Here is a 17,788-nt window from a genome sequence, read left to right on the forward strand (position 1 = left end):
CATTGTGTGCAGTGACAGTCTAATGCTGACTGTCTTATTGATTGACTCACGGCATTTATTATGCCTCTGTAAAGTCGTGTGACGCATACTGGGTCATGAGAAATGACCCAGTACCAAGTTGTATGGAGACTTCTCCAGTCAAACGATACCTGCATTTGATCCTTTTTGCACACAGAACCAGCAAAAATGTCTATGTTTCTGATTGTGCTCTGAGATAATCTCCACAAGTGTTCTTTGATTTAATGGTGCATGTGATTGGCCCACTACCACAGCAGCTTCAACCCATGCAGTCTGTCGTGTGGTGAAGATGAGCACAATGTGTTTGATGGGGTTAGCAGGTCAACGTGCCAAGATGCCACCAAGACGTTCGAAAGTGTGGTGACATTTTACACACAGTTAGTACTTTCATCCACATGATGGTATTGAATGACATAGGGGGAAAAAATTAATGAATGAAGTATTCTATTGGTATCAATATAGCTTTAAGGGTACTGGTAGCTTGATGTTTATAAATGATCCCCAGCCCTAGTCCAGTGGCATCCTGAGTAACGCTAACTTATTTATAACTTAAAGAAACATTGTATGCAATAGTCCACCTTCCACCTTCTCTTTCCCGACCTCTGTCCCTCAAACACACACACACACACGGAAGACAAGAGGGGCTGAATGCCACTCACCTGACCAGCACGTTATCATGGTTGACGTTAGATCATAACCAGGTAAATATCTGGGGAATAAGCTGCGTTTGTCTGCGATGATCAAGACAAAAGTAACAAATAACGAGCCCATTTACATTTCAGTAACTGTAATTGCATTATTTATTTAAAAAAGTAACTTACATGTCAGGTTACCACCAAATGTAGTGGAATTACAGTCCAACACCGCACGTAAGTACACAACCCTGTCTTCATCCTGACTTAGACTGAATGTCAGTTATTATTTAGTGTCATCACATTTTTATTAGTCTCATTAAGAACACACATTAGAACAATTTAACAACATTGTGCAACCCAAAGGCCAAATCAGTCTCATTCTTTAAGATGCTATCTGTTATTTTTTAAAACAATAATGTTTACACTTACTCTGAAAGTGTTCACCCCACCTTTTCCTGCAGAACAACAGTCAACCTCTGTAAGAGGAAATCCTGCACGGCAAAAAATGACCCAGAAATAGAGGATCACATGCAACATGTTTACACCTTTTTCTGGTTTCTTTTGATGTGCATCAGTCTGAATTTCTAAAAGAAAACACAAAAACAAAACTTATTTTCAGCTGATTTGATCATTGATCATTTTTCTAAGTGGCAGGAAAAGCAGTGTTGTAGCAAATAAAATAATAAGAAGAACCACATAAAAAGACATGATTTTCAGGATTTTTAGTTACTAAACATGTTCTTAGGCTTTATCTTTCTATTTTTGTGTTTGTGTATATGTAGATCCTGTCTCCTCTGGGTCGTATCAGTGAAGCCCTGAGCGATCTGACCAAAGCCATCCAGCTGCAGCCCTCAGCCCGTCTCTACAGACACAGAGGAACACTGCTCTTCATTTCAGAGGTTTGATTATCAAATGTTCTGCTCATGCGCGCCTTTTAATGCATCTGTGTGCTGATCTGTGCTTTGCTTTCTCACCAGGACTATGTGGCAGCTATGGAAGACTTCCAACAGTCTTTAGAGCTGAAGAAGAATCAGCCTATCGCCATGCTGTATAAAGGCCTCACCTTCTTCCACAGAGGCATGCTCAAGGTAACCAGCTCACTGGCACCTAATATTTAGTCTGTTTTTTATTCATTTTGTATAGCCACATAAACAGTGAAGTAGGAATATTGTCTTTTCAGCATAAGGACAAAACCAGAAATAATTTGTGCATGTAAATATTGTCATTTAAAATATGCTTACAACATGCAGAATTTAGGCATGAGTGAAAGCTCGCTTTAGAATTTACATGCATGTAATAACATATGAGCAGCTGCAGAGTAGTAGTAGAGTAATCTGCTGTGTGTGGGTTGATTTTAAGTTTTCAGAGGTGACCACATCAGACTGAGAGTGTTCTGAGCGGACTTGTCGTCAGAGAGAGGTTGCTTTGTTTCATACAAGAGTTTCCTGTGTCTGTGTGCTGTGGAGGCAGTCGGTCTAATGTCATAAGAGACCTCAAAAACCCTTCAGGGTGTCATTTCACACATTAAAGGCTCTACTTTAGACGTGCAGTGCTCTTGTTAAGTAGACTGATGACAAAAGCAGAGGGTTCCCTGAGTGCTGGGTATGCCAGCTAAATGGTTGACTGCTTATCTTTGTCTGTGTGGTGATTCATTTGATGAAAAATACTTTTTTTAGTCACTGCAGCAGCTCAGAAAAATCAAAAGCAATTACTCTATTCACTGAAAGGAAAGGAAAAATTCTGAATGTCTCTAATTCTGGCTTTAAAAGATGAAACCTCTCGGTAAAAGATCTTAAGGAGGACCTGTCAGGTGTATACTTGTATTTAGGGTTTCCACTAGAACATGTTTACATGCCATAAAGGTCAAAAAACACTTCATTTTCCTCACACTGTCTGTGCTGGAACACTTATATTCACCCTCTCTCTGAAACACCATTGTAGTGCCTGTCTCTTTTCTTTTCCGAAAAATCCCAGTCTGCTCTGATTGGTCAGCCTTTGCAGGTCTTCCTTCTCAGCGTCTCTGCTCCGTCACTGCCAACAACATCAGCAACTAGGATTACATGTTTCCCTGATGTTAGCATGTAGCTACATGTAGCAGTGTATTTAGCGTTAACACTTGCAATAAGGTGTCTGGAGCTGAATAGAGTATTTCAAACAGTCTGCGTCCCAACCCTCACCTATGGTCATGAGCTCTGGGTAGTGACCGAAAGAATGAGATTGCAGATACAAGCAGCCGAAATGGGTGTCCTCTGTATGGTGGCAGGGCTCAGCCTTAGAGATAGGGTAAGGAGCTCGGACATTTGGAGGAGCTCGGAGTAGAGCCGCTGCTCCTTCGCGTCGAAAGGGGTCAGCTGATGTGGTTCGAGCATCTGATCAGGATGCCTCCTGGGCGCTTCCTGTTACACTGGTAGGAGGCCCTGGGGCAGACCCAGAACATATTGGAGGGATTACATATCTCATCTGGCATGGGAACGCCTTGGGGTCCCACAGGAAGAGCTAGAAAGCGTTGCTGGGGAGAGAATGTCGGGGATGCTTTGCTTGGCCTGCTGGATGGATGGATGGATAGATGGATGGATGGATGGATGGATTATTTCTACATACATTTACCTCATTATTGGAAACTTTGGCCATGTTTTAAATGAACATCCAACATTTTATATGACAGAAAACAAGGAATAATAGGTTCAGTTTAATTTCAAATTTTAGTATCCTTTATTCTTTTCTCAACAGCACATCCACAGTCTTTCTCACACTTAAGTGAATTTATATCAGATTAAGTCGAGTGCGGAGCAGCTGTTAAACTCTGTGGGTTTTCAGCTGCAAGGCTTTGTCTGTGGTCAGGCTGCAAGGCTCCTCTAGTTCCTCTAGTCATGTGTGTGTGTATGGGGCTTTTTGGTTGCGTGTATCACCTCGGCTCACCCCATGCTAACCAGTTTCCTGGGGAAAGCCCTATGCAGCACTTACAGATGGCTGACAGTTGACTACAAACAACAGCAACGCTTATCAGCAACACTTATCTTATTAAAAAACCAGCATGCAGTGCATTTAATACTGGTTGTTACTCTGATCATATGGAGTATAATGATGTAGGGTTGGACTTGAGTACTGTTTTGGTAGTGAAAACTGCTGCAGCTAGTCCTTGTGGAAACAAGGTCAACATTGCACAACTTGCTTTTTATCAGTATGAACGGCGACTGTGAGAAGGTCAAATAGTGTGAATGTGCCCTTTGGCCGCCGGCCCAGTGGGAGCCTACTTCCTTGTTCGTGTCATAGTGACATTTTTTTGTATTTACAGTGCACATTCTTTTATACTGCTCTGTAGAAAGAGATTGCAGAGTGCCATGTCTGAGTCATGCTGAGATAATGTTTATGAACCACAGTTTGTAGATCTGGATAAATCTGATATAATGTCTCATCTGCCGAATTTTATCCACATGTCCCCTTTTGCAATTTCCCGTTGTCACTTTAAAAAAGATTTTTGTTTATTCTCCCCTCAGGAAGCCATTGAGACATTTAAAGAAGCACTGAAGTTGAAATCTGACTTTATAGATGCCTATAAAAGCCTTGGACAGGCCTACAGGTACAGCATGGTTGTGATATTCACTGGTTACATGACGTCTTTTATGTCTTTTATTTATTTAAGGAATTGAGACTACCTGCCTTTCCCCTCCGCCTCACTAACAACATGTCCACTGTCGCTTTCTTGGTATCTCTTCTTCCTCTTTCCAGAGAGCTGGGTGATTTTGAGTCAGCGATGGAGAGCTTCCAGAAAGCCCTCATGTTGAATCAGAACCACATCCAGTCTCTTCAGCTGCGGGGCATGATGCTGTACCACCACGGCTCACTGCAGGAGGCCATAGGCAACTTCAAGGTAGAGGAATCCACAGTTAAATTAAACAGCATTGTTGTCCAGTCCTATCTTATATATACTCAAAATACTTTTCTTCTGCATGCTAGTCATTCTGCACAGATAGTTATAAGGCTGCGCAAATTTTGATAATATTATACTTTTTGTGGAATTAGATTCCAGTGGTAGCTGTGTAGGAGTGTTTCAGACCCGTGCCAGCCAAACATTTCCAATGACTCCAGAGCTTTGTAAAGCCCAAAAGTCAATTTAAAATAAATAAATAAATAAATAAATAAAGCTTCAATCCATATTTTTTGGGTGTTTAGCATTTCAAAATCATTTTAACTGCAGTCAAAAAAGTGTCTCCATGCAGGCATCTGTATTAACAGGGAGGATCAACAGGAATCTAACAGCACCATAAATTACATTTATTAAATAAAAGAAGATTATTTAGTCATTTAATTATATGAATCACTTGATTTATTTGAGGTTTTTTTTTATAATTTTTTAGGGTGGTGATGTCACAATATATGACGGCAGACATTCGAAGCTTCATTCAGAAACCTCCATTGAAGCTTGACTAAAAAATAAAAATGGTACAGCCCTTAACAGCAGGTTTACACCTTGGCTTACTTAATGACCAACAAATTGTAGCATCCACAAATTCATCAGCTAAAACACTGTATAATACCTTAAACTGTGTACTTATACTTTTTCTGTTTTTGATCCCTTTGAATTTCTCTCCCTCTATTCGACCTCCAGAGATGTCTTCAGTTGGAGCCCTACAACGAGGTGTGCCAGTACATGAAGGGGCTGAGTCACGTGGCGATGGGCCAGTTTTATGAGGGCATCAAAGCTCAGACTAAAGTCATGTTGAACGACCCGCTGCTGGGACAGAAGGCCAGCTCTGAATACCTCAAAGTGAAATACCTCAGAGGTCGGTGCATCATTGACACAGCACTCAGAGTTTATTGTCAATGGTGAATCATGTACAAGTAAAACCTTTCATAAGGACTACTCAGTTTACAGCTTGTTTCGAACAGAGAGTTTCACCAGAGTTTAAATCATGGCTACTGAAAATCCTTTTGATTGGCTGTCAGGAGTGGATTTGTTTTTAGTACATTTGATGCAGGAGTTTGTTTGCAGTTCTAAATTAATTATACTTAAGGTAATGACAGCAACAGTGTAGGGCTGCAGCTAACAATTATTTTCATTGTTGATTAATCTGTCTGATTAGATATTTGGTCTAAACTGTCGACGTCCTCATATATCTCGTTTTGTCCCCAACCTGATGATATTCATTTTACCGTCACAGAAGAAAAAAAATTACTCAAACCATTTAATCGATCAATTAAAGTAGTTGGCTTAGCTATAGATCTAGGAGTTTGTATTATTTGTTGAACCATAAAAAATGAGACATAGCTACCTTATGATATTTGCATGAATATCAATGTTTCTATCAACTCAAAGTAGGAGGACGTTTGTGATATAAAACTTTGATCAACATACCACCAGTCATCAAGAATTGATCTGAGAATCAGTCAGTTACTATTGACTTTTTTATCCCTGTAAGAGAAATTATATGCAGCAATCAGATCAACAGATATACACATGGTAGATAGGAAGAAAGGAAAATGCTGTAAATCACTAAAAAACACTAAACATTAAAAAGTTACATGTATGAAAATCTTCACCAATCAGCCAAAACATTAAAACCTCTAATAAGTGGATGAATAAACATTGATTATCGTGTTACAATGCAGTGTTCTGCTGGGAAACTTTGGGTCCTGGCATTCATCTGGATGCTACTTAACACACTGCAACCACCAAAACACTGTTGCAGAACAGGTTACCCCCTACAGCACTCCCAAATGGCAGTCCCCCATCCCCCCAGCAGGGGAGCGCATCAGGAATAGCCCGAGGAACATGACAAAGAGCTCAAGGCATCAACCTGGCCTCAAAATTCCCTAGATTCTAAGCCAAATGAACATCTGTGGGACATGCTGCTCCTAGGATTAGACTTGGCTCTGACCTGTTGATGCATGGACACGTATGGAACTCTGGGGGTGTCCTGTGGTGTCTAGCACCAAGGTGTTGGCGGTGGATCATTTGAGTCCTGAGGGTTGTGAGGTGGGGTTCCGCCATGTTCCACAGATGCTCAATTGGATTTGGACATGGGGAATTTTGTGGCCAGGTTGATGGCTTGAGCTCTTTGTCACGTTCCTGGGGCCATTCCTGAGCAGTTTTTGCACTGTGGCGTGGTGCATTGTCCTGCTGGGGAGGGCACTGCCATCGGTGAGTGCTATGTGGGCTGTACGTGGTCTGCAACGGTGTTGTGGTGCGTGGAGCACGTAAAGTGGCGTCAGCATGAATGCAGGACAAAAGGTTTCCCAAGCAGAACATTGCATTGTAGCAAGATGATCAACGTTACTCAATTCACCTGTCAGTGATGTCAGTCAGAGTATTAACCAAAAACTTGATTGATTCATAATATAATCCTATATTCTCTCCTGGCTTTACCCCACTTTGTTTCTCTACCAGAGTACTCTCGCTACCTGCACTCCCACCTCGACATTCCAGTAGCAGAGTACAACGTGGATCAGGACTTACCGGGGAACTTTAAGAACCACTGGGCCAAGAACCTGCCTTTTCTAATAGAAGACTATGAAGAACAGCCAGGCCTGCAGCCACATATTAAGTAGGTTTGATTCACTACTGTAAGCTCTAATGATGTTTTTTATCCTTGTCCTTGCAGATATTGCTCTGAGATCAAACCAAGTTATTGCTGTAGATATGAATGGGATTTAATATAATAATACTGTTTATACAGAGAGCATGTTACAGCCAATAACAGATAATATTCATACAGTTACTTGGTTTTAATAGAAGTTAATAAAGTGTGTTCTGCACTTAACCTCAAGTGCGTCATCTCAGAAATCAGGATGTCATTATCCTAATTTCCTGAACCGTAGCAATTTCCGTGAGCCCACAGCTGAAGTAAACAGTGTCTTGTGGTTGAAAGCCAACACCTGCCATCTTTTCCATATGACATCAACGCCCCAGAGTTCTTCAGACAGATGTTTTTATGCCCCTGTCAGCAGACTGAAACTTGTTGCTTCTGTTTTACAGCAAAGTTTCAGAGGTTTGGCAGGTAGCCTCACTCCACTCCAGTCCTGAAAAAAAAACACTGCATGAAAGCTTTGACGAAGTTCATCCCCTACAGTTTGTCTCTCTGTGTTTGTGGTTTTGCAGAGATGTGCTGCCGCAGAACTTCGACAGCTACAGCAGTGAAGTCCAGAAGCTGATCTGCACAGCCGACCACCTGGGGGCGCTAATGCAATACGACACTCCTGGTTTCTTACCAAATAGGAGAATACACAGAGGTACCACCGGTGAATGATGTAGACTATAGAGATACTTTAAAGTATTAACAACAATAGAAAACAGTCAGAGTTGTTTGTGCTTTTTTTCAGCCATGGGCTTAGCAACCCTGGAGGTGATGCAGGCAATGCATCGAACGTGGAGCAACTCCAAAGTCAGAGTCAACGGCAAGACCAGGCAAATGCAGTGGAGAGACATGTTCGACATAGCCGTTAAATGGAGAAGGTGAGGACTTTTTAAAGGTAAACACAACATTCAAACATGGCTCCTCCTGCCTACACTACTTGTACATACACTGAAATGACTGTTCTTGTAGGATTATTACATTTGTTGTAATGGAAAAGCCGATACTGTAGCAAGGTAACTAAGCTAAAATCCAGCACCTACCTGTCCAACAGAAAACAGGCCAACTCTACGTCACTGTTTATCCCCATCCTCTCCTTCAGTGCTCACCAGCACCTTCCAGGCTTTGTCCCCTTGGTGATTTTTTTTTGAGTTTTTCGGGCATTTGAATCCCTAATTTTCATAGCTTCCTCTTGGATGCTACCTTTATTATAAAGTTCGACCTCATGATGGGGGCAACACACCCATTGATGTCAGGAAAACAGCAAAATAAGAATAACCATAAAACACAGGCAGAGGGCAGAGTAAGGTAAATTCACGGTCACACACCTCTATTGGTTCATAAGTGATGATTGAGAGGGATGACATTTGTATGACTTAATACATTGTTTTTCAGGAAAATCCTGCCTAGTATACTGTGCGATAAAATCTGTTGTCAGGCCAGTTGCATTAGACCTTTACCCACACTGATTGTGTTCCCAATAAACAGTTCAGTCCTTCAGAGGTCAAGGTGAAACAGGTTTACTGTGAGTCTACAAAGATTACACTCAAAAACTGAGCTGGTTTTAGGAGCTGACTTAACAGTCTCAATATTACATTCACCTTTTACGTTGTTCACATTCCCCTCCTGTTGTTGGCCTAGTTGGAAATGCCCTCCTATCGTTACGCCCTCTGATTTTCAATTTAATTCAATTTTATTTATAAAGCCCAGTATCACAAATCACAGTTAACCTCAGAGAGCTTTACCAGCATTCGACATCCCTCTGTCCTTGGACCCTCACAGCAGATAAGGAAAAACTCCCCCCAAAAAACCCTTCTACTCCCTACGCTACACCACCATTGTTTCTTAAACTCAAAAAACACTGTGTACCAACCTGTTCCTGATACCATTGTTTCTTATCTACTGATCATCATGACATCACCTGAGCACAGATGGAGTGCAGATGGTAAATACCACACCACTTTTTGTTAGGTCACATCAGGGGTAACAGAAAAATACATGATGAATAATGAGTATATGTTTATTGACTCTATTAAAAATAAATTTTTTGGGAGTCTAGAGGACAGAATTACTACCACATAATCTGTTTGTAATGAACTCTATAGACCTGTGTCAATGCACGGTATAATATAGTGACTGTAGACGTCATCTATTAAAAAGTGGATTTAGTCTCTAGAGTTACTCTTTAAGCACCCAAGTGTAAGTTAAGTTTGGCTAGATGGCAGCGACCAAAACTCATATTCCAAGATGAATTAAATGCAGCTCAGAAGTGACTGTGGAATCCTAATCATCTCCAGGAAATGACCCTAAAACACACGGGATTAAAGGAAGAAGAAGAAGACAGATGTTGAAACGTGCTAAAATCTCTTTACTGTTATATGTCAATCACTTTTATTTCCTCCTCATGGTTTGCCGATAGCATCAAATTAAACAAACCACATACAGACGTGTAACAAAGTAAACTGTGACTAAGGAGTCTTTGGTCTTTAGCTGATTGGATTCCAGTGTTGACAGACTAAGCAGGCTTTTCTTGTGCTCGCAGGATCGCGGATCCAGACCAGCCAGTCCTGTGGTTAGACCAGATGCCCGCCAGGAGTCTCAGTCGGGGCTTCAACAATCACATCAATCTCATCAGGTAACAAGTTGGCCCTGGAAGACGGCATCAGACACTCTCGTTAGTCCCTCGAGTAACTTGAGTTTCCTTGTGGCCTTGCTGTGGGGATTTTCTCCTCTTTGTAGTGTGAAAACATTTATTTGAATTCCTTGTAATCTGACCCAGTTTCCTCCATTTTGAATTCAGTGTAGCCTTGGTTTCTGAAATCACATCTTCATATGAAAGCATCTGTTTTTTCTTTTTGCTTCAGGGGACAGATTATCAACATCAGATACCTGGCCTACTTTGACAACATCCTCGACTTCATCAAAGACAGAATACTGGTGTACCACGGGTAAATTATACCAAAACTTCAGCCAGTTTTCTGTGACTTAAAAACACCTTTCATAAAATCCTGCACTGCCTGAGTTGCTGCAGTATTTCCAGTTGTTTAGTTTCTTTCCATCACTAACATTCATACAAAACTAAATTGGCAGCCTGGCCTTGACCCACTGATATCTACATACTTATGGCGAGCATCAGCATGTCTCACCTGATTATTTGGCAGCAGTTATGTAATGTGTGCCTACTGTATGCTGCCTACGATTTAGCAGTATGTAAATACTTTTTCCCTCCAGGCTGTATTAATTTTGCATGTTGAGGAAATGTAGTGAATATTTTTTATCTCATGAGTTTCCTTACTGCACCTGTCACTAACAAGTTCCTGTTTTGTGTGTCAGGGCGTACAACCCCAGAGGACTCTTAGAGGTCCGACAGGCCCTTGAAAATGTGAATAAAGTAGAAGACCTGCTTCCTATAATGAAGGTAAGGACGAAAAGCAGGAAAATTGGTTGAGATGGAAATAAATAGAGACAAAGATGATGTGTGCATGTCAAAAATAACTCAATTTAAAAGAAGTTTATAAATCAAACACTCTCAACTCAAGGTCCCCTGTCGTGGTTTTTCTAAAGTTTTAGATTGTATCACATGGTCCTCTTCATTAGCAGATTGCTCAGTTGCCATGGAAATAAGTAAATGGATTGGAGGAGCCAGTCCTAGGGGCTGTCCACACCAACGCAGGTATTTATAAAACTGTGACTTTTTGCTCACGGTTTGGCCTTTCATCCACACGTAACTGCAGTTTTGGGCCCCTGTAACCGGAGTTATTTGTAACCGGAGTCCAGGGTGAACTTTTTGGAAAAGTCCGGTTGCAGTCGTGTGTGGATAGGATAACTGCAGTTATTTTGTCTCGTCTCCATTGTATGACGTCACAGTGTGCAATGTAAACAGAAAACAGCTGTGTTATTACCCGATCCAATGTGTGCGAGAGACGATTTGAGGATGGACCTAAACAAAATACTGCTGCTATTTAGCAGCATATCAGCACTTTGTGGCTGTATCATACAACTAACGCTACTCAACCACATCCAGCAACAGAGGCGCAAGAGTGTGCTATTACGGAGACTGCTCCTGCTGCATAATAGTACGCTTGTTGTTTTTCCGGTAATGACGTTTTACTGCCTTCTGATTGGCTACAATGGCCTTATATTGCCACCTACTGCTTTGACATGTGTATTACATTGCTTGATAGTGGAATTTGCGGTGTCATGTGGACGGAGGTATTTTTATTACACCACTCATATGGACGCAGATTTTTTAAAAACTGGAGGCCAAAAAAGTTCGTTTTAAATGCATAAAATCTCATTTATAATTCCATTCGTTACATTTGCGAGTATAATTATATATATGTAAGGATTGGCTGTGGCTCAGGAAGTAGAGTGGGTCATCCACCATTCGGAAGATCATCGGTTCGATCCCCGGCTCCTCCAGTCTGCGTGTTGAAGTATCCTTAAGCAAGATACTGAACCCCAAATTGCTCCTAATGGCTGTTTCATCGGTGCGAGTGTGTTAGAGCTGAGTAGCAGGTGGCACCTTTTGGTAACACTTTACTTGAAGGTATCAGCATAAGGGTGACGGTCATGAACCTGTCATGAACATTATGTACATGTCATTAACATTTATGACTGCTGTCATTAAGTGTCATTCGTTTATTGTAATGACAAGTTGACATTGTTTGGGTTGTCTTGATTATGACAACTTGACATTAATTAAAGTGACATTACCAGAAGTTGTCTTTGTCATAACAAGTTGACATTAAATTTGTTTGGGATGTTCTTATTATGACAACTTGACATTAACCAGGATGACATTACCAGAAGATGGCTTTGTCATAACAATGATAATCATTATGTCAGCTTGTCATAAACACAAAAAGAGGTGCATTTCTTGTTAATGTCAAGTTGTTATGACAAAGACATCGTCTGGTAATGTCACTTAGATTAATGTCAAGTTGTCATAATCAAGACAACCCAAACAATGTCAACTTGTCATTACAAAAACCGAATGACACTTAATGACAGCAGTCATAAACGTTCATGACATGTACATAATGTTCATGACAAGTTCATGAGTGTCATGTCATAGTTATGACAGTGTCATGTCACTCTTATGTAGATACCTTCAAGTAAAGTGTTACCCACCTTTTCATAATGTCGCCAATAGGGTGAGTTTTTGGACGTTATAATGTGCGGGCAGTCAGACAAGTGGAGAGTTTTTGATAACTAGACTTTCAAAATGGACAATTATACTGAACCAGTTTTATTTTTGTGTCTAAACAAACAGTTCATCTTACAGAGGGATTTTTCAGTGTGGATTACAATGGGGGGAATCGATAGAGACAAGCTAGGCTTCACTCTCTGGAAGCCTGCCAGGGCCTTGAGTTGAGATTGTTTTCTTACATGATGTTTCCAAGTAAAGAAATAACTCAAGCTTGACATTTAGTCAGTTTGTAACGTACAATGTTTTACTGTCAGAGCACTGAAGCGACATCAGTGAAAACCTAGAATGGTTGTTTGTGTGTTTATTTCCTGAAGCAGTTCAATAGTAAAACCAGAGATGGCTTCACGGTCAACTCCAAGGTGCCGAGCGTGAAGGATCATGGGAAAGAGTATGACGGTTTTACCATCACCATCACTGGAGACAGGTACAGTGAAATGAAATGACAGTCTCCCCCTTTTTCCTGCAGTATATTTTAGGTATCAGCCTTTGTTTATCAAATGCCAGGATGGGTTATTAGCTGCAAATAAAAATGTATGTAAATGTTGGCAGGTGTTTCAGAACTCATTAATACAGCAGGCAATGGCAGATTAAGTGACCACTTATTTCTACCTGTGAACTGGTTTCTGTGTTTTAGGGTGGGCAACATGTTATTCTCAGTAGAGACGCAGACGACAGAAGAGCGGACGCAGCAGTACCAGTCAGAGATAGAGTCCATCTATAAAGACCTCACCGCCAAAGGGAAGGCGTTAATGCTGTCTACAGAACTAGGGGTAAGATTTATCTCTGCATTCCACACATAACAAGCAGAAGCATTCAATACTCTGATTTGTGAGATGACATGAAACATTACATTTGTGGACAGTTCCTGATGCAAACAGTTAGCAGCAGGATATTGTCTTCACTGCTTTAAACAGCTCAAACAAACTTCCGTTAATCCTGGGTTGTCCTGGTGTGTGGTGCTTGACTTTCTTGAAGACGTTTCACCTCACATCTAAGAGGCTTCTTCAGTTTCTAGAGAGAAACTGAAAGAAACTGAAGAAGCCTCTTAGATGTGAGGTGAAATGTCTTCAAGAAACTCAAGCTAGTCTGAGAATCTTCACCAACATTTGGGGTGTTTCCCTTTAATCTCTACAAATAAGATGTGAGCTGAAAGAATAGAAGATCCTTTGAATTGTCAGTCGACAGAGAGTTAATCGCCAAACTTTTTGGCTAATATTTTCTGATTCCAGCTTCTGAAATATGAGGATTATCTGCTTTTTTCTGTTTTATATTACTGTAAATTGTTTGTCTTTAGTTTTTGGACTGTTGATCAGAGAAAACAAGACATTTGAAGATGTCGACTTGGGCTTTTGGGCAGAAAAATGGCCATGTTTCAATATTTATAACATTTCTTGTACAGTAAATAAATTGATTAATAGGGTAAATAATTGTAAGTGTCAGATTATGTTGCAGTTACATCTATTGCAGACTTTTGTTTTTTGAGTGAGCTGATCCTTTAAATCATCCTTCATGGGTCATTGCAGCAGGAGGACAGGTAATTACAAGACACAGACAGGAAAATGGTGAACTGGTCTTTTACACATGTGAAATATTTAACCTCATCTCGAGTTGTCAGCCAGAACATCAGTGACTCAGCTCTTGTTAAGCATCTGACAACAGTCGACACATTTTGCAACTGAGATTTTCTCCTTACAGTCTTTCCCTCTGCAGCAGTACCCCAGATTTTACTTTTCTAGACAGGAAAAGTAGGAAGAGAATTTAATAAATTCTCTGGAGTTATTTTACAAATCGATCACTGTGCAGGTTAGAGCTGACAGTGTTCTCCAGCTGGCTGCTGTAGATGAATTTCAGACTAACTGCTGGGAAAAACCGACTCAGTGAAATATTATAAAACCATGAAAGAAGCATTTTGAATCAATAAATACTCTGCCTGTACAACCAAGACTCACTATCTCTTGTTGTTTAGCTTTCTGTTATTGTTACTTGATTTATACTGATAGCTGTAATGACACCCAACAATGCCTCTCTTGTTAGTGAACCAGCTACACAAGGTTATTGACTGTGACCTGAAACAGATACTTGGAATAATATGAAAAACCTCTCTTTGTGTTTAGACTCTTGTTTCTCGTTATTAAGCCTGCAGCCCTCTCTGCTTTAAACAAAGACAGTACACAGTGAAGAAGAAGTTAAAAATGGAGGACACGTCTGTAGAAACTCTCGCTCCGAGCCGGTTTGTGACCTTACAGTTAACTCTCTGTCATGACTTTTGTTTTTTCAGGATGCAGACGCTGTGTGTAATCTGATCCTCTCCTTGGTTTATTACTTCTGCAACCTCATGCCCCTCTCCAGAGGATCCAGGTAACATTTAACACTTTGACAATTTAATTACCCATGAGAGAAAGAGAATTTGGGGTCCTCTGTAATCTGCTGTGACAAGGGTTGACAATTTCCAGGAATATTCAAGTTGGCGGCTTTCCATGGGAATTAGCGGGAATTTTGGGGGGCTTTAGGAAGTGGTGTAAGTTGTTTTTGTATGCACAACAGCTACAGAGAAGTTGTTGGCTGCAGATAGAAACTAACCTTTAACCATATCAAAAGCAGACAAAGTAATTTGTCAAATACAACCAAATAATAAACCAACCGCTATCTTCTAAATAATTTAATTAAATAATTCCTAGAGAACAGACACCTGCAGCGGCTGCAGCTTTGTGCTCTTTGCGCATGGCGTGTTCATCCAGCACCAAAACGCATGTCAGAATTGTTCGAGTCAAAGCGGCTGTATGGGAGGTGTAAACAATATTTCAAGTTGAGTTTTGGTTTATAAAGACGTGTAGAAGTGGGAAAGCAATTAAGCGTCTGTCTCTGCTCGCCACAGGCAGCTAATGAAACCAAATTAGCCGGAGAGTTGGAGGGAGACGGTGTGGTTTTATGCCAGACTAGCCTTCTTCTATCTTTGTTAAAATTAGTTGTGGGTTATTGCCTAAATTAGTCTGCCTGTACTGAGGTGTTTTTATTGGGGATTAATTTCACAACAGTGACAAACAATGCCGAAGCTTAGGGCAAACATTAAACATTATCGTTACCTGGCTGTCCATGAATCAAGGAGACGTGGACGCTGCTCTGCAGGGCGCTCGATTTGTCTTCGTTTATGTGTATTTCCCCCACGTATGTTCACTGTGATGCACGATTTTAAAATGGAAATTAAGAAAATCTTTGCTTGGAAATTTTCCAGAAATGTTACGACCTTTTGCAACCCTATCTGTGACAGGTACAACTACTGTGCGAGGCATTATAATTACAGGTTATGGTTGGAGTCAGACAGCCTTTGGCAAGAACTAGAAACTCCTCTTATAAACAGTAATTTACAGTTGACATCTGATTTATGTTCCAAGAACAGCATGTTCTACCGTTAGCGTGCTACAGAGCAGAACAAGTTTTAATTGTCATGGTGATACTAGTGTGTAAAGGTGTTTTCCTGATCTGCTTCTCCTCAGTGTGGTGGCCTACTCAGTCGTGATGGGGGCACTGATGGCCAGTGGCAAAGAGGTCATTGGCAGGATCCCGAAAGGAAAGGTAAACATTAGCCCCTTCCAGACATGCACCTCTTACATGGTCTGACCTTGGAGAATTTCTGTTATGACTTTAACGTACGCTTTCAACATGGTACAAGTCTAAGTAAAATGCCATCAGATTAAAGTAAGGTCCACAGCAAGCGCATGGCTCTTTATTTGGATAAAGCAGTTTACAGAGGGGACACCTACAGTATGTCTAAATGACAAAAAATCCATCACTCCAACAAGCTTCTTGTTACGCATTCCATGTCTGAGCAAAGAAAAGAAACAATACACTCAGTTAAAGACTAGTTGAGGATCAGTGACTCTTGTTATTGTCCCTTTGTCCAAAGGAAAGGTGTACGTTACATAAGAGCCTGCTATCATCTCCGCTCGTGGATACAAAGCCTATCCGATTGTTTGTAACATTCATTCCAGCCGTCTGGAGGAAGAAGAAACTTGGCTGAAATTCTGACCTACGTTGAGTCGGCCAAGCAGACACACTGTTCCTGAAACAAAATCCCATTGGGAGGAAATAAGACAGCGCAGAAATTTGATCAAGTGTTAGAAAGCTGAAGCTCAGGAAAGGTTCAGCTGAGGTCAGCTTTTTTTCAGCCAGGCACATTGTTAAGTGTCCCCGTGATGTCCAAGTTTCTGTTCGGTCGACTAAGGAATGTCTGGTGATTTATGAGTCTTAATGAATGAATAAAAACCTTGAAAAGAGAGAACAAACACAATGAAACTGTTCATAATATGAGCCTACCTGCAGACATATTGTTGCCAGTGAGGACATGAGTTCAAAATAGAGTTTTTCTTTTTCACTCTTTTCATTTTAATGATATTTTTTGGTGTACATGCTGCGATTCTGCCTTTCCAAACCTAAGTTTTGCTTGCAAACAAGGTAGTTGAATTTCTGGCAACTTTATCTTCATACTGCAAGAGAAATTTGACTTCTTAACATTTTCCCTTACTACTTTTTACCTAAAGCTGGGTATACACTCCAACTCCTCCTGTACAAGTAAATCGTCTGTGATGCAAAGATGAAGCTTGCTATTTATGATTGTCAGTTCACAACATGACAGCTCACACTGTATGTGCTCACATTGTACAGCCCGCGAGCCCCTGCAGACTGTTCTGGCTATTGACAATGATCAACAAAGATTTTTTTTTTTAAAGCTTTGAGGCAGGTAGTTGAAAGTTACACAGTAACAGTAAGGTTCACAATAATGCTAACAAGGCAGAAATGAGCTGCCTTGATAATCTGTGCCATCCTGTGTGCTGAAACATATGCTGTTGCCACAGATTGACCATCCTGGCTTCCATATTTTCCGTCCATATGACCAGTCTTGTTGCCATTGCAGTTTCAGAGCATTGTATTTGCTTACAGATGCTCCGTCTGCTACTTCGGACAGGCGCAGTGAACAAAGAGGCAATGATCTTGGGGGAATCGACTTGTAGCTCTGCTTTAACTGTGCAAGGGCCTGACGATGGCTGACCAAAATTTCTAACATGTCAGAAAATCATCTGAATGTCCCGACGGCTGGTCTGGAGCAGTTGATCGGGACATAATCAGTCCTTGCATTCCCCTATAATCTGCAAGGCAAACAAACCCTGACAATGCTAAAATCCGTCTGGCTCAGAAACAACGTCGTGCAGCTCAAAAGTTTGATTTTCTGTGTATAGAATTACTCATATCTACTGCATTGTTGGGCCCATAGAACAGGCGCACTAGGGACTTTCGCTGGCCGAGCTGGCTAGCTTCTGATTTAGCCCTCTAACTTGAATAGGGATGAAATCATT

The 17,788-nt window shown here is 40.9% G+C and overlaps 1 protein-coding gene across 2 annotated transcripts in view; it reads left to right on the forward strand.

Annotated features, from left to right (window-relative positions):
* Positions 1-17,788, forward strand: part of ttc13 (tetratricopeptide repeat domain 13) — a 31,776-nt gene that overhangs the window by 8,557 nt on the left and 5,431 nt on the right. Inside the window, exons 7-21 of one of the 2 annotated variants that reach the window (XM_033648925.2) lie at positions 1,436-1,552; positions 1,631-1,741; positions 4,151-4,233; positions 4,383-4,524; positions 5,263-5,437; positions 7,042-7,198; positions 7,753-7,883; positions 7,974-8,106; positions 9,768-9,860; positions 10,090-10,173; positions 10,559-10,643; positions 12,755-12,861; positions 13,072-13,207; positions 14,716-14,795; positions 15,932-16,010. In XM_033648925.2, coding sequence (XP_033504816.1) covers positions 1,436-1,552; positions 1,631-1,741; positions 4,151-4,233; positions 4,383-4,524; positions 5,263-5,437; positions 7,042-7,198; positions 7,753-7,883; positions 7,974-8,106; positions 9,768-9,860; positions 10,090-10,173; positions 10,559-10,643; positions 12,755-12,861; positions 13,072-13,207; positions 14,716-14,795; positions 15,932-16,010 — 1,713 coding nt within the window. Of the gene's footprint in view, positions 1-1,435; positions 1,553-1,630; positions 1,742-4,150; positions 4,234-4,382; positions 4,525-5,262; positions 5,438-7,041; positions 7,199-7,752; positions 7,884-7,973; positions 8,107-9,767; positions 9,861-10,089; positions 10,174-10,558; positions 10,644-12,751; positions 12,862-13,071; positions 13,208-14,715; positions 14,796-15,931; positions 16,011-17,788 lie in introns of both variants that reach the window. The other variant, XM_033648924.2, reaches the window with a different exon arrangement.

The sequence above is a fragment of the Epinephelus lanceolatus genome, chromosome 13 (assembly GCF_041903045.1).
Source record: "Epinephelus lanceolatus isolate andai-2023 chromosome 13, ASM4190304v1, whole genome shotgun sequence".
Classification (NCBI taxonomy): Eukaryota; Metazoa; Chordata; class Actinopteri; order Perciformes; family Serranidae; genus Epinephelus; species Epinephelus lanceolatus.